Source organism: Anomalospiza imberbis, chromosome 2, assembly GCF_031753505.1.
Source record: "Anomalospiza imberbis isolate Cuckoo-Finch-1a 21T00152 chromosome 2, ASM3175350v1, whole genome shotgun sequence".
Lineage (NCBI taxonomy): Eukaryota > Metazoa > Chordata > Aves > Passeriformes > Viduidae > Anomalospiza > Anomalospiza imberbis.
Window position 1 is genome coordinate 28,417,870 of NC_089682.1, and position 17,962 is coordinate 28,435,831.

Consider the following 17,962-nt stretch of genomic DNA (forward strand, 5'->3'; position numbering starts at 1 on the left):
TTGCACGGTATGAGGACGTGTCACTGAACCTATTGTTCAGGTCCTCAAAAAACCTGAGAAACAGAAAGGAATGGAACACACGTGGAAACATGTGGAGAAAAATAAACAAATTAATATTTAAAAATCCCTGAAATATTAAACCTCAAGACAGCCCAAGGCCACAAAAAAAAAAAAAAAAACAACAAACAAACAAACAAACAAACCAGATCCATCCAGTAATACCAGAAGAATTACTTAAGGTTGCATATTGAAGGAAATTGCCACATCTGAAGGAGAAGAATTCCCCAATGATTTTAAGGTGCGAGAAAGAACAGCCACTGTCACCTATGTATTGAAAAATCTCTTGTCCTTTGAGTCACTGTAATTCCTTGGAAAATGGTGTCCCTCAGAGTACATGCCAAGGCTATTGATTTTTGCCAGTTCCCTTAGCTTGGTCTTTTGAACAGTGACCCAGCTCCACACACCAAACAAGGCACACAATACCTCTAACACCCCACCTGCTGTCATCTGCTTCTTCTCTCTGCTACCACCTTCATGTGCTAGGAAGCCAAAGGGGATGACAGTATGCAGAGCACACAAATACATGTACCCTGAAAAACATGTGCTAATGGAAAAAGTCCAACCCAGGCAGATAGGTGCAATGCAGTGACCCTCACTGCAGCCCCAGTTCTGCTGCCTCAGCCAACTTCAGTTCTCCCAGGAACCTGAGGGAAAGGAAGACAGAAGGGAACACTATGCAATGAATCCAGTACAAGACAGTACTTGGGAAAAAACCACCCTCTATTTTCACTGGTTCAGAAGAAGAGGCATAATTAGCAGAATGCTTTAAGTATTTTATTCTATGTAAAAAATGAAACATCAAAAGAGTTGAGGGTTCAGACACAAACTTTTAATGCTAAGAAAGGAAAAGACTGCCTCCACAGCTGGAGCAGGGCATAGGAAGAGCTACCAGCAATGGAGTGACTTTCTTTAATAGTGAGCCGTGAAACTACCTTGGGAGCTAATTTTTGGGCCTGCTCTAAGGCCAGACATTACAGGTTGAAACATAACTGTCTCACAGAGGGGCAAAACCAAGGATCCTCCAAGGTGACAATTGAGGGAAATAATACTAAAGACATCAGTACAAACAGCCACAGTTGAGTTAAGGTGATCCTTTTATCTTTTCACATATAATTATGAATAAAATAAAGGCTCATTCTTTGATCTGTAAATGTCAATGTACCTCCAAGCACATAGAGACATTATGCATGGGAAAGGGGGAAAAAGTATACCTATTAGATAAAATTTGTAATACAATGAACAAATTTATTTACTCGATATAAAATAAAAATAGGAGGATTTCTTTATGCCTTCAGCCTTGCAACATTTTACTGCAACTGCCACAGCAGAAAAATCTGCTGAAAGGTAGCACACATCATGGTTTCACAAATCACTATCTGTTTTAAATTCCTGAAGCAGCACACCATTTAAATGATCTACCCCAATACATAATCTATCCCAATAAAGCTAAAACTTTAACAGAACACAATATATATAATTGTAAACTGAAAAAATCAAACTTCTGAACCATTACAAGGTAGCACTGCAACAAGCTTCAGGTTCTGCATTCACTGCTGCTTTTGGCTTTTCACTTTGGAGCAGATAAAGGGCCTGGTGCATACATCCAGCAGAGAAACTCTTATCAAGCAATAAAAGAAGCATTATTCTGTACTATGAGTTCTCCAGAATATTCACCAAAATGCTTTGCTTTCAGCTCTTTAAAAGGCATGAAGTTTGTGTTTAATTTTCATTGGGGATTTTTGCAGTGGTTTTGTTTGTTTGTTTTGCATTAGTCTGCTCTGCAACTTCAGATTTTTTCCTTCTCAAGCAGATGCTTCTTTAGAAATTACAAAACAGTATTTTTTAGAAAGTGTGATTTTAGTTCCACCAAGCAGACTTGGATTCCTTTAATGTTACTTTCAGTGGACAGAGTTGATATGCATATTATAATTATTTAAATGTTTATGGGTGTACAACAGGTCCAAAACCATAAATTCGTGAGTTTGTTTTGCATTCTAAATAAATATTTAGACATTTTATAGTAGCACTAATTCAAAATCAATGTATTTTTTGCAATTATATATCTAATTGGTAGTCAGAAGGCAGACCCTACACTGTCATCAGTCATTTTCCATACATAAAACTACAGCTATTGGGTATGGCTCCCTGTCTTCAAAGATCATCAATAAAGTGAAAATGACTACTTTAACAAAGTCTAGGTTTTAATGATGATTGTGAGGCAGATAAATTTCCAGAAAGCAGCAAAATATTTAATTTACATATTATACAAATAATCTGCTACCACTCCAGTGACATCAGCACTGCCAGCATTTAACTCAACATGCTCTAGATGGGAATGTGGAAGAAATCTCTTCTCTGTGTTTGAAATCATTGTGAACATCTCCCATTCCTCCTTTCTCAGCAATCTATGTAACCACAATCATCTGTTATTACTGTGAACAAGAAATGCAATTGTTCCAGCTTATTTTTCCCCCGAAACTAAAGACACCACACCTAAAAGGAGTTACCATCACTTCTCTCACTACCACAAAACCATGTTCTCCTCAATTTCATCACTGGTGAGGAGTCACCACCGTTGCCACATTGTCTTACAAACAAACATGCTTTCTCTCAGCAATGCAACTACAAAGCAGGATGAAGCACAGCAGAGAAAGAGCTTCTGCTAAACAAATTCAACAATGAAATGAGCTATTCCAGGATTCTAGGAAATTGAGCAAGAATTTGTGCTGTATATAAACACTTCCACTACTTCCTCTCCCTAAATTTGAACTTAAAGTCCTGTGCGCCAACTCCTTTAAAGTGCAAACAGAGATGATTTACGCTCATCCAATTCTCCAAGAAGCACAAGAGACATCCCACTACTGTCATGCCCACATTTTCTGACAGCTAAAAAGCTTCAAAGCAACAATAAGTGACACAGAAAAAATACTTTTATTTTTCCTAAATTCTTACAAGAGGATTGACTTTATTGCTAATTTCAGCTAGAGATGTTTGGCTAAACAAAAACTTCATGCAATTCCTTCTTAGGATCTTTTATATGTCATAAATAATTTGACAAGTAGCTATATTCTTTAAGAAGTTATTTATTTTTTAAAATCAATTTTATTAAATGCTGTTTTTTGAATGGAAAGAGTAGCATTTCTTACAGGTCTGTGAGAAGGAAGGCCAAAAACACTGGAAGCTTGGAGTTCTCTAGAGATTAAAGTAACTCTGTTTGTCGTGTAAGGTTGACCTGTTTTTATTAACATGAGTTGCATATGGCTTAAGAGGCTGTGCTATACAACAATATAGTTATTATACAGTAATATACCCTTATAGTGTTCAGAGAAGACTAGAATTGGAAATAACTAATTAAGAACTAGCAGAAATATCTTCTAACTGGTACTTGTTGCTATTACGAATTTAATATGTTTTCTGTGATCTTGCAGATGAGGCTCAGACAGGTCACTGATAAACAAATTCATCAAGCAAAGAGTACTGAAGACTCAATTTAGGACTCTGACTGTGCCAAAAATACTGGGCATATTTATGATTACACTTTTAAAAATTAGTGTGGAAGAACTGGAAAATATTCAGCTAAAACCAGCAACGTTAGACTCATAAGAATAACTCTTACCAGTGAAAGAGTTTAGTAATCAAATTTCAATACTTAAAACAAGATTTAGAAGCAATCTGATGAACGTCAAAATACCACCTTTTCCAATAAAATATGGCACACACATCACATCAGAGCTACCAAATTAAAGGCCAGTAACACACACCAGAACTTAAAGGTTGATAACTTAACTGGAGAATGAGATTTCATAACCATGTTATACAGAACTGTGATGGTACTTGTTTAAATCTGAGTTGAAATATTTATATGTAAAAAGGAAGTACACCAAGCCTCTTAACCAACAGTAACGAGGAACAGTTTTCCATTTCTAAAAAAACTATTGCGTTAAAGAATGAGCAATTCCTCATTTTTGCTTCTTACTAGGCAGTGACTCTGCAAAGAAAAAAGGGCTAACTTCCCTGTCAATTTCCAAATGAGCACTGAGAAAATAGTATTAAGTAGTCCTCAAATGAAAAAATATGAAGTTATGTATTTGAAAAATCCCCAGCATTTTCATAAAATAATGGGGGAGAGGAGAGAGATATAAAACTTTTGATTCCTGGAAGCACCAGTATATATGGCCTTCAGGGACTCCTGCAGATCTACAGACTCACCCAGGTAGACACACACCACAGGGGTTGACAAACAGAGGAAACACTCCTGGATCCTCATAACACTTGTGAAATAACCTGCTAGGAACACTGATGCAAGCAAGACTTGGCTTCTCTACATTACATCTCACTCGGCAATTCTTACTTTTCAAGCCTGGCATACTGAGTGAAAAGTTACTGAAAAGTTTTGCAGACTTCCAGAAGCTCAATAAAGGAGCCATTTAAAAAGTCTCTCATGCAACACAAACATGTCTGTGAAATGTTATCAATGTTACTGTTACTTGCCATCATCACCAAAACACATCCAGTTCTATTTTTCCTACAGATTTGCCAACACCTTTCCTGTATTCTTGGTGTCCAATCTCCCTTCCAATACATATTTTATTGAACTTTTTTCTTATGCAGGGCATCTGTTCAAAAACCCACATCAAGAGCAAAGTAGAAGCGTCGTCAAGGTTTCTTATGTAGTTGCTCACTAAAGAGAACAAGACCAGAAACCAGTAAGAAAAGCCAATATGCAGTGCTGGTTGTGAAGCAAAAGCAACAAAAACAGCAAAAACATTAAAAATCATGGATTCCCATGAAAATGGCACTCTGCTGTTGGATCACACACTTCAGGCACTAATGGCACACTGCTGCCTGGGGAGTTGTGCTGCTGCCAGGAAAATGACTCGCAAAGGGATGGAAAAAATGTAGAAGTTTTATTTTGAGTACACAAACAACTGACTTCTCAATTATTTTGGCTTCCTTCAGATAAGGTTTCTGTTTGGCATGACAGAGATGAGCCAGCAGGCATAGATCATCTTTGCTGCAGACGGGGAAACCCATGGAGTTGCACTCAGAGGCAGCTCTGGGGGTGGTGCTGGCAAACACCCACTCCAACCAAATGGATATGGGAATTCCTTTCCACCCCCCAGCACATGGGAAGAATTATATTACAGAAAATTACAGTTTAAAAGATGCATGCTGGAAATCTCTTGCTTAGTAAGACTTATTCAAAATGTATAGAAAATACCCTCCCCGCAAAAGAAATGCTGTAAAAGGAAACTATTTTAAACTTCATTATAATGAATGAAGATGAAAGTTTAATCACAGGCATGGAAGCTGGCTTTTGCCTTAAGAACAGTAATAATTACCAGATTTCATTTAATATGAGCAAACAGAAGACAGCAATTTGAAATGGCCAAATTACCACTAACATTCTACTTGCACTATCACTCAGTTAAGACAAAAAAGGGAAGGGGAAGATGAATCATTTAAAATACTCAATAGGTAGTCTATACACTATATTTCCATAATTAAAATGAGACCATTGTAGCTGAGTATTCATTAGACCTCACTCAAGAAAGATTTAAGAATACACAAGTAGTACATCTCAAACAGAAAAATTACAAAACCAGACATCCATCAATTGAAGAATTACAAGACTCAGTTTCTCCAAGTAATTTAAGGAAAATTAAAAGTTATGGAAAATTCCCTGATGTCAGGACTAAAAGAAGATACAATAGAATAGTGCAAGCCCTTAGAAAGGCAAAGACAAAGTGAACAGTGTAGAAAAGGCTATTGTTTTGTAAAAAGGCATAGGATGATTCTAAAGTATCTCTTCAGAAATTTCTGGGGGTCATTTGAGATTTTGGGTGAGCAGTTTTTCAGTCCACAAGGAACTGATTTAATGAACATATGCTAAACAAGCATTAATCAGCATTTTAATAAGCACCCAATGTGTTTAGGAGAGTTGTCTCTGAACACATTTTATTTAATGTTTTTTTCAAAAACTGCTGAAATAAAATGGAAATTCAAGAAGCCTTAAGACATTGCTAAAAATAGGCTGATATTTTAAAACATCAAGCTGCCTATTCTAGGTACCCATATGCCCATCAACCTTCCACCAACCCTGAGCCAAGAAATGGTAAAGCTGATAGGACTCTATTAATAAAATAGTCAAGGGTTGCGATATAATTGATGACAGTCAACAGTTCTGGAAAAATTAGTTTTTAGCATCAAATAGGCATGACTTAATTCTCTGATGAGATTATAAGTTTTTGTGTACAAGACACCAACATAACTGGTGGCATAAAGTTTCATTAGAACACAGACTGCCAAAGATGAACAACTATTCAGCTGATGCATCTTCAACAGCAAACAAGGGGAACTATTAATTAAATAGTTATAGCTCCTACGGGGTCTGCCACAATTTGAGCTATGGCTGGCACTTTTCATATTTATTGAATATAAAAATATAAATCAAGCACCAGTAATTACTGTGGATAAGCATAAGAGTGGCAGATAGCTACAGGTAATCACATAGACAACACATGACATCATTTGCATGACAACGATGCTTTCAGATGAATTATTTTTTAACACAAGGAAATGTAATCTATTAAGAAAGAGGCAGGGAAAAGTGCATCTCCATGGGAACAACCATTTGCTTGAGTGACACAAGTATTAAAGGGTGGGTGCAGATATGTCACTGGAAGCAGCTATGAGTCTCCTGCTTCTCTCCTGAGATTTCACAAGATTAATGATTAATTATTGACAGACTATTAAGTGACACTTTGTTGGGGTTTTTTTTTGAGTTCAGTACCTGATATTTTGGCAGTAGCTTCAAAATCAAAGTCTGAAACAGATTTGGTTTAAGGACTAATATTCATGACCACCATTCCCAACTGTGCTGGGTTAGGAGGTATTTTAATGAGAATTTTCTTGTGATCCTTGGAGAGGCAGGTGTGATGATACATTAGACATATTTATATAAAGAGAACTTAAGAACTTGCTTCACTGGGCAAAGCAAAACTTTCAAAAGCTGTTTCACTAGATGAAGCATCAGTCTTGCAATTCACAAGCCTTTGTTAAAAAAGGGGGAGTGCATTTTTGATAGCCTCTCAAAACAAGGGATCCTCTAAGGAAGGACACATGCTCTGCTTGTTCTGAATGGGAAATTACTGTACAGCAAGTCAGGAAAGGCTTAAATACTATAGTTTAGTTGAGGACACTGATTCAGGAGAGGTAAAAGAAGTTGTACACATATGTGGTGCACAGCACATACATGTTTCATTATGGTAAGGAGTTCACAGCACCTAAACTTTTAAGGAAGAATACTCTTAAGGACCAGCTCCTTTGGGTGGATGTCAAGAATATTCTGAATCCATTTGTGAGTAAGGTATGCCTAAGGCAGTTTCTCACTGTCACAGGTTGTATGAGCTTAAAAGAGCATGAGAGATGCTTTACACTCTGGATAGTCACCAGGTAAGCGTGGTCACAGCACACAAAGACCAGACTCCATCATGAGGCACCTTCTGCCTAAGCTGAACAAACACACAGAGAAAACCATTAGAAAGGGATCAGGGAACGTGTAACTTGTCATAACAGTGTTCCAGAACTTAAAAACCCATGCAGGTGTGCACAAAGGGCTGAGGCTTGGGAGATGTGACACCTAGAGATGGCTTAGCCATGAAACCACCAAGCTTTTTTCTCACAGCTTTTCATCATTCACCGTCAGAGTGAAGGGAAGCACCCTGCAGGTTTGCTAAGACTGAAAATAAACACACATATAGGCTAGGACACACTTCACTTAAATAGATTTCTGTTGGACATAAATAAAAATGTGTTGGACATAAATAAAAATGTGTTTGCATCAAGCAAATATTGCCCACATTTTACATAGGCACTTGAAATATTATTACAACAGGACTGCAATCCTTTCCTAAGGTACCTTTCAGACAAAATACATACATTATATTTATGTTTTAAACAACATAAATCTATATAAAAGGAGCTTAATGTCACAACTGGGACTTTAACCTTTGAAAAGGCATAATCACATTTCCTGGCACTGTAATCAGTATATTCCAAGAGTATCTGTAGAAAGGACTGTGGTACTAAATATTACCACGGTAAATTTTATGATAACCTTGTTTGCCTGCCACCCATTCTCTAGTCCCCAGTTTCCATGTACTTTATGGCAACTCAGCAGTGAAAGACATGGTAATGAAGGAGTGACTAAGAAACAAAGCCCGTTAGAAACAACATTGGCACAGGATAATCCCACATAAGCTATATGCATATTGCCATATGCAATGCCCTTTTTAATCAGTCCTTAAGAATCAAAGAGAAAAAAAAAAACAACATTTCACATGACTTTCAAATAGATTTCTTTAAAATACACACAAAATTTTTCAATGCTAGATTATTTTATGTGCATGAGATACTGTTGTGAAGACTTTATGTGCAAGTTGAAAATACAATACATATTTAAGGACTTGAAAGTTGATAGAACATCTCAGACCACAGAAACTTAACTGTACATAGCCACACTGTAAAATCCCATTCATATAGTGATTTAGCTTTGGCTATGATACCTATGCTGAACAATCCAGTTTACATCCTTCATCTTTCAAGTGAGATGAGTTAGCATGAAAGGAGAGGATTCAGACGTTGATATGCGTATGAAACTTACAGTTTTTCAGCCACTGAAAATACAGAACCTTTGAAAAGTGGAACAAAAGTAACATCTTTTTCTTCTGGATGCGATGCAAGGAAACATATTAAAAGATTTTTACATGTGATTCTCCACCCACACCACTCTCTCTGTCTCTCCCTCCCTCAATCATCTACCCATCATGTCACCTCAAACGAAGCATAAAGACAATGCAAACACACATGTTAAAAATATTTATATCCACATTACATTCCCAACCTGAAACTCATCAAGTCTACTAAATTTATTCCAAAATACAAAAGGACTTACCCAATGTGTCTTTTAGATTTTTAACCAGAGAACCTTTCTTCAAGCTGTTTTTTCGCTCCACATAATTTGATGGCACATATCCCGTTTTGTTGGCCGCGTTTCTTACCCTCCACCATGTCTTAGAATCATCTAATAGCCAAAGACGCTCATTTTTCTTGATGTCAAGTTCTTGGTCCTGCTGTGCAGTGTAATCCCACTTTGCAATAACAATAACTTCTTCTGTCATCTTTCATGGAGTCCTTCTGCAACAAAATAATAAAACATTATCCTCAGTAAATTTTGTCATATAAGTCTTACTCATTTTTTCCTTTGAATTCTTCTAAAATAAGTAAGAAAAAGGCTAGGGGAAAAATGAGAATGCCATAAAGGGCAAGCCCTCTTTTAAAAATAAGGGAAGCCATATTGACTTTTCTTGGTTTTTCAGCCACTAAAATATGGCAACTTCTTGATAGCAAATTCTAGTCATAATGTATTACATTCACTTCCTCCAAATGCATATAAAATATATGGATAAATATTAACAGAAGCTTATTTACAAAATCTGTTTAATTTTTGCATATAGCATTATGAAAGTATCCCACATGTGGAATTCCAAATTCTGATCTGAGAAAAAAAATAAAATAACAGCATTCCAAAAATATATTTTCCCTCTGCACTAGTTCCACATCCTCATACTAATTTCAAACATATAAGTTTTCTGCATTTAAACAAAGCTGTCCATCTTTATTTAGTAGGAAGTTAAGAAATAATTCAAGAAGCATTGTAACCCAGCAGGGAAATCTGCCATCAATAAGAGGGTACTGTCTTTAGCAAGCCTTTGTTCACCGTTTTGTGCAGGCAGCACAAAACTGCCTTTAAGAGTCTTCATTCCGCCTTTGTTCCCAGGAAGATCCCAGCTCAGCATAGTCCTGCACCAGGCATTAGTCAGCAGGGTGGAAAAGAGCACCCACTGGATTTCACTTCTTCCCTACCTGAAACATATCCAGAGTTCTATTAAGACTGAATGAGCTGTCTTTCTCTCACTTACCTGTAAGAACAATGATGTTTTTCAAAGCTATTTGTCAGCTGCACAAAGACAGCTGCATGCCTCCACATTTTCCTACGCATCCCCGCAATTACCGGGAACAATGTGAAGCAGCACAATAGTGCGCAAGGAAAAGTCCAATACTAGTACCAATGACATTCAAATATGTTACAATGCCAACTGAGACATGTTGATTTTACCTTCTAAATTCTAAGAAATCACCTAAAATATTCTAATTGCTGCCGTGGAGGCTGGGGGAGAGGGAAGTCGAGGAGGACAGAGTAGGAGGTGAGAACATATTTGATAATCAATGTATCTGATTTTGGGTTTTTTTAAATAAAAGGTGTAGATTTCATGTAAACTACAGATTAGTAGAAAAAGGTGCAAAGGTACTTTAAACTACTAATGTCCAAAGACTTCTGTAATATTTGACTTTGTTGCCTAGGTCTTGGAAGTCCACAACCCCATCTTCTCTGATATGTAGTGGTTTATGTGATAGAAAGGTAATTAAAAACCAAACTTCATTCAGAAACACTGTTCAGCATGTAAATTATATCACCTATATTCCATAAGGGTTCCTTCTGCAGTCTGTAAATACACACACAAACACGCACACACTTCCCCCTTTAGCTACAGTACAAACTGTGAAAACTGCGTGCCAGACAACCCAGCTTATCTACTCTAGGAAAAATAAGTGCTTTACTTATTTAACCTGTAATCATAAAACATAATAGTGGACCCTATTATAAATTAATAACCTCTTCTTATAATGAATTTTGTTTCCAGGAGAACATCATATAGGCCTGAGTGACAATCACTAAACCATCTGACAGCAAAAAGCTGTGCTTGCCATTTGCTGGCCAACACTAGCAAAATTACCCTCTGAGGTCCCCAAGACAAATTTAAAAAGGAGCTATGATGCTTTGAATAGCTGAGAAGCACAATCTTTACACCTCAAACAGGCTGTGACTTATGCAGTGGAACTGATAGTTTTACAAGAAATAAGTCAGTAATCATTCAACCATTTTTTCCCCCTAAAATAATAATCCCATCTGACAATGATAGAGAAAAGCCTGAACTTTGGACCTCAGTCTCCAATAAACTGCCCCGCTTTCTGACTGACATAAAATGGACAGAGTCTACAGGTCGATAAGTTGACGTAGCCACAGGGGACTGCAATCAAACATGTTCTGGAGCCTGGTGTTGTCAATATAATCTATCTCTCCAATTTAGGTTGGTTTATTTTATCTCAGCAATTGTAAAATGGTCAATTCTTACTATTCCTGGGGACACGGAGAATATGAAGAAATAGGACATCATCAGTGCAGTTGGTTGATGTTGCCACTACATAGGCTTCCCTTCTAGAAAAGGTTATTTTCACAATACAGGCACATTTAAATTATCAATATTACAGCATATTAATAATTGAAAACCCCACATTAGGAATAATATTTGAGTAGTGACTAGTAGTAAACTATTAAACTCTTCCTATACCTCTAAAGAAAAAAACAATTTTAATTGACCCCTATTGTAAGAGTCATGAAGTATTTCCCCACAGTACTGGGCAAGGACAGAAGCACAGGAAGAAACTAGTTACCAGGGCTGACAATATCAACTGAAGTCCTCTGCAACTACCCAGGACAGGGTGTTCAAACCTACTTGATTTGGTAAATTCCCACAAGCATAGACATGTAAAACTGTCACTATGCCTGAGAAATGCTGTCATTTCACAAGCAGACCCCTTGCATGATGCAATTTTGGCAGAAGTATTCTGGTATAGAGAAGCCAAGTTTCCTGAGCACCATGCTCACACATAACCCATTTCAGTAAAGTAGTCCAGCTTTTACTAAATGTTTAGTGGCACAAGCTTTCCTTCCCAAGTGAAGATAGGATTTAGAGTCAAAATGCATATTGTAATTGCAGCTAAACATTTGCCCATTTAAAGCTGGGTACATGTGTGTACAATTTAGTTGTGTTGGGTTATTTTTGTAGTTTTAGGTTTGTTCTTTCTAGGGGAGCGAATTTTGTTTTGTATTTTGGGGTTGTTTGCTTGTTTTGTTTTATTTTGTTTGTTTTTAATGTGGGGAAATAGATTAATGTTCTTCAAATTATTGTTTTATGATTACATCATTAGACTGTCTCCATCAAGGACAATATGGCTCTTCTGTGACATCTGCAGAACTAAGATTTCCTAGTATGTAAAAAAGGACATATTTGTTTCCCAGAAGGGAGGCTGTAGAGGTAATAGTTTTGAAATGCTTTTGCAACACAGCCATGTGCCAAATAAAAGATTATAAGCAGACAACATAACAAGATTTGGGGGGAAATGAAAAGAAAACACAATAACACAGCCTCCCAAAGCATCTGAGAGTACCGTAAAAACTTGACACGGACTGAAAGCATGAAATTTCTTCAGTGTACTGCTTATGTACTGCAAAATAAAACATACCATGGTTCCCAAAAATTTTAATGGCAACATAAGATTCCTTCACATCAAGAATATGAAAATCCATTCTGCTAAAAGTGTACAATATTTTGGAAAGTTCCTTCTCAAAAAGCTCAGAAGTCCCAGCACTGAAATCCTAAGTTGTCTTCTCCTACCTGACAGAACAACATTCCACACTGAAAGCACCAGTGAAAAGCTTTGAAATATAGATATAATACAGTTCTGCAAGGAACTGTAACAGTCTTTCCTCCATACAATATTGTTTCACATGACCTTGGCTTTTACCTTATCACATCAAGTGGTCATTTGCTTTACTTCTACAGCAATCCAACTTCCAACCTCAAAAACAAAAACCAACCTGAAATGAAGACACCACATTAAATGAGAACAAACAGAACTCCACAAACCAGACCTTCAAAAGTTAATTCTTGCAATACCAATACACAACTCCAACTCCTTTTAATCCTGCAATTCTTTCACTATCAGTCTCAAAAGATTAATTTATTTTGCCAGCATTGTATTTTTGCTGAAATGTAAAAACTAATATAGCTTTGATTGAGCTCATGTATTTTCAGCCACTTCGTTACTTCCCTTCAGCTTAGGTTTTGTTAGGAGAGGAGTCCTGTCTTCAGTGGAAGCTGCCCTACTGCAGAAGCACACATGAAAATTTTTCTACAGAAAATTATCCTTGGGAGAGAGGGCAAAAACTGAAAAATTGCTCAGCCGAGAAGGCAATGAACAAAAACTCAGCCAAAGTCAAGACAGTTATGGCTGTACTGAAAGTCTGCTCAGACAGGAGAGGATCATATGGCAGAATAAATGCAGACTGTGATGTAGTATCTAGTACTGTAGCTTCTGTATGACTTTATGAGAACAAAGTCCAGAAAGGAAAAGGTTATGTTCAATAAACTATCAACAATCCAACAACTTAGCAATGACAGGGAAAACAAACTAAACAAAGAAACACCTATGCCATTTTGAAGCCATCCTTAAAACTGAACCATATAAGTAATATTTGAGATGATGGAAATTTAAAGATAGAGGAACTTAAGAGAATTTGATCCAACAACCACATAAATCTACTAAGTGATTCTCCATGTGAAAGATTTATTCAGTTGGTGTCATTTTAAATACCAAAATACAAATAATTGTTATGCAGATCCCATTCTCTTTTTACCAGGCTGGGATTCCAATCCTCACTCTCTCCCCCTCTCCATATAGGACTAATATTTCTCCCACAATGACCAATAGGAAAGGACCCTTATCAGCATGCCACCCGAACTGCAATCTTCTCCTATGGACTGACACAAGTTAACACTACGACTAGTTTAATGCCCGAGTCCAGTGGGTAGAAAAGCAGCATCTTTTCTTGGCTTCAAGAGGAAGGCTCACAGTTATGTTTGGGTTAGTTAGGACAGTACAAACAGAAGGTAAAGATGAAGTTAGAAAGGAAGCAGTTGCTCTCCTTGTTCACAATTTGTTTTGCAAAAAGGAACATTACTGAAAAATGACTGACAGTAATGCTTGAAATGTAATCCCTCACCAAGGGAACAAGCAAAAATTCTAATAATAGGCAGTGCCAATTGATATAACAGACTGTTCTGGAATTGGATGTCTTCTTAAGACATATGGAAAGAAAGGGACAGAATCGATACAAAGGCTTTTACATGACAATGATGTACATAAACCATCTAATTGCTATACAATATTAAGTAAAACATAATTTCTAGATGATATTTAGTTAATTACACGGGAAGAATGGAAAACTAACTAATGATATATCATGGTTTTCTCTAAGATTTGAAGGCTGAACAACTTCTCCTCCTGTCCCCAAACTCTGAAAAATCAAAATGTGTTTTGAACCATGTGGCATTTGCTGCTGACAGGCAGCTATCAAGTGCCCACCTGGTTAATCTTTCATGAGCTATGGCAAATAGGCAATATTTGGCCCTCTAAGGTAATATAGTTGTAGAAAATAAATTTTACAAGTCTGTGTTCATACAGACTTGTTTCACAGTACCTGGCTGTGCTTACTGTATTCTGCAATTAATAACTTCTATTAGATCACTTCATCTGAAGTACACTCTAAATCTGAAGCTTTCTTGTTTATGATGATGCAATCTCTGGTGAGCCTGCCTACAGTTTCAGGAAATTTGAAGTTTTGTTTTCATCTAGAGTTTTTTCTTTGTTGCATGAGTGGGTGTGTGGTTAGTTTTCTTACATCAGCCTTGATAAATAGTTTTGACATATAAAAAGATTTCAAAAAAACACATCTTTACATTTGAAATTGTTTTGTTCGGTTCTTGAGAACCAGTAAAACACTAACACAAATAGAGAACTCAGAAAGCATTAAAAAGAACCAGTAATGTGAATTCAAATAAACACTTGTGTAAAAGAATACATCTTTTGGATATACTTTTAGCTATCTCCAGTAGAAACAGGAAAATATCACCTCCTTCATTCAAAGGCCAAAGTTAACCTAAACCAAGGACGACCTATTTCTAATGGTTGTTACAAGACAATCTCAAAATGCAGATATTTAAAAAGAGTAAACAAACTGACCCAAATTATAACTAGTTGTTATAATTATAACCTTTGTTTTAACTAGTAAAACCCCTTCCATGCTTTGTTACTTGAGCTATTTGCTGGTGCTTGGACAAACAGAGATGGAACACATAAAAGCCACTTTATCTAGCTGCTTTTGTAATTTAACACTTTAATACTTCATATAATGTGTGTCAACCCACCCCAAGAGACACATTTCTTCAGAAAGAGGTCACTGCATCAGACTACTCTCTCTCTCTTTTAAAGGAAGTTAACTAAATAGCTGTAGAGAACAAGCATTCATCACCCAGCTATGTGCTTCTGAGGTATCAAACCCATACCTGAGCAAAAAAGGCCTCAACACCCAAGCACCTAAAATAGTTGACCGTTTCAGTACAAGCCTGACAATTAATTTGTGAGATTTCACTATTAGGTCTCATTAGGATGCATTGATTACAGAACTAAAAGTGATAGCTGAGTAAGTGCAAGTAATTATTATCTAATTTACTTTGATGTGCAAACTGAAGACAGTCACAACCGATAGGTGCTGCTGTCTGTATTTTAGGGCGCCAGTTTTCCAAAGCTGAAAGCAAAGATGAGTGGAAGGTGTAAAAAATAAATGTGAAAAAAGATGTAAATAAATTAATCCACTGCAAAGGAGGAATGTTTCATTACAATTTGCATCTTCCTCTCACAATTTAGCATTTACAAAAGAAGAACTGTTTAAAAAAATAACCTGTTAAAAAAGTGAAGTAAAAAGCCCTAGAGGTTTTCTGTGTCCCTTCTCCCTGGTCCTTTCCATGAATAGGAAAAACTGACAGCAATAAGCTCGAGTCCAGGAGTGCAAACTGAAAGTACTGAAAGAAGTAAAATTCAGCTCATCAGGAACTATAAAAAAGGTATTAAAACTGCATTGGAATAATTTAAATATTAGCAAAAGAATAAGTACAGAATTAGAGAGAATATTAAGTTGACTGCACATGATGCAGGAAAAAAAGTTTAATACTTATTTCTACATATGGGACTATTTTTCAGAGACAACCATTTTCTTCTTTGTCATTAACTAGCATATAAAAGTAATAAGAAAAAGTAAAACACTTTTCATGTTCAAATGCACCCCAAGATGTCAGAAACATCCACAAAGCTATAATAGTTTTAGCTACTCACTAAATTTGTTTTTTTTCCACTTCTTTTGAGATCCTGGTTTAGGTCTACACATCCACCCAAGCTGGACAGATTTAACAATGAGCTGAGGGATAGCCCCAGCCACAATGCAGGAGCGACTCAAAGGCAGGCTCAGTAGGTGCCATGAGCTTTTCTGGCAGCACCAAGACATTTGTTCTAAAGCACAAAAAGCGCTTGGTTTCCTTTTGAGTCACTTAGGGTTAAAAAAAATTAAAAAACAACCAGAAAGGCATAATTATAAATGAAAGGGTGATGGCAATCCAGGCTGGTGCAACACTTAATGGCACCAGAGGCACTACAGCCTATGCACCCAGGCAGGACAGCCCTGCCACAGTCCCCTTCTACAGGCACAGAAAGGGGTTCTTAGATGATACTTCTTGTTAGGGTAATTGGGTAGTATATCTCCAAAAAAGGTGAAGGATCACTCAAAATTAACCAGTAGTTTAGAGCTGTACTAACTTGACCTTGCTGCCTGCACACTTCAGATTCTGTCCCCTTGGTGTGGCCTGCCACTGTTTACTGGCACAGTAGTTCAAGAGCTGGAGCTTGTTTCTGCAGCCAAATGCCTTTGACAGCTGCCAGGCAAGGTTGGCCTCTCCTGGCCCCACAACATATCTGATAACCTAATCTAATTCAGCTGCAGCTACACGCTGGCACCTTGTATCTCACATTGCAGAACAACTGAAAACAGGAAACCTCAAGAACAGTTTAGTGGTAACGAATTTCTGCATAGCTCAAATAAAGCACAGAGCTTAAGCACTTTTTTTGTCTTATAAGTGGCTTAGAAGTCTTTTTAAAAGGCAGACAACTAAATAAAGGAGAATATAAGTTAGAAACACCCAGAAATACATATTTCCTGCTAAGGAGTCAGTACAGCATTTTACCTTTCAATAAAAAACAAAATCTTTGTGTGTTTATCTAAGAATGTATAAAAAGATGTTAGTAAAAAAAACTTTCATCCCAAATTTTTATCCAAAGTCTATCACACAAATGAGTCTGCTCAGGTGAAATACTCAAGCAGGGACTGCTTTAAGTGTAAACTCAACATTTAAGGAAAAGCAATAGTTTTAAACAAAAAGGCTGTATCTCCTAAGCAAGACCCACTTATGGTTTGCTTGCAATCCAGATTCTTAGTGATGTCAGTATCTGATGGCTGTAGGTTTTTCCAGCTCTCCAAGCTCCACTTCAGCAGGAAGGTGTAGCACAAGTGTCTGTTGTACAAGACCGCTGGGGATGCCCTCAAAAGAAGAGGCTGCCATGCACAATGAATGCAGTGAGGGCAAGTTTCCAGTTGACATTTTTCTTCCATTCTTGAAAGCTAAAGTCACCTCACAGTCACAGCTGCCCATTATTCAGACTAATACAGATTCATAATTTGAGGCATGCAATGTCAAAAACTGCAAGAAGAAACACAACATAGGACACTGGAAAATACCAAATAGAAGTAAAACTGCTAATGGTTATGTGAGAAAGTGGCTTCACCAAATGCAAGCCTTAACTGACCAGCTTAGTGGCCTTCTATGATGGAGTGACTACAACTGTGGATAAGAAAAAGGATACAGATGTTGTCTGCCTGGATTCCAGTAAGGCCTTTGACACAGTACCTCACATCTCTCTACACTGGAGGGATATGCATTTGATGCATAGATTACTCAGTGGATGAGGAATTGGCTGGATAGTCACATTCAGAGGGTATTTGGACATTGATCAATGGCTCAGTGTCTGGATGAAGATCAGAGGCAAGTGG

The 17,962-nt window shown here is 37.1% G+C and overlaps 1 protein-coding gene across 3 annotated transcripts in view; it reads right to left on the reverse strand.

Moving 5' to 3' along the window:
* The window catches only part of NCK2 (NCK adaptor protein 2), an 83,593-nt gene that overhangs the window by 21,814 nt on the left and 43,817 nt on the right, over window positions 1-17,962 (reverse strand). For all 3 annotated transcript variants that reach the window (XM_068180292.1, XM_068180293.1, XM_068180291.1), the window contains exon 3: window positions 9,017-9,258. In XM_068180292.1, the coding sequence (XP_068036393.1) occupies window positions 9,017-9,242 (226 nt within the window). In that variant the 5' untranslated portion in view covers window positions 9,243-9,258. The remainder of the gene's footprint in view (window positions 1-9,016; window positions 9,259-17,962) is intronic.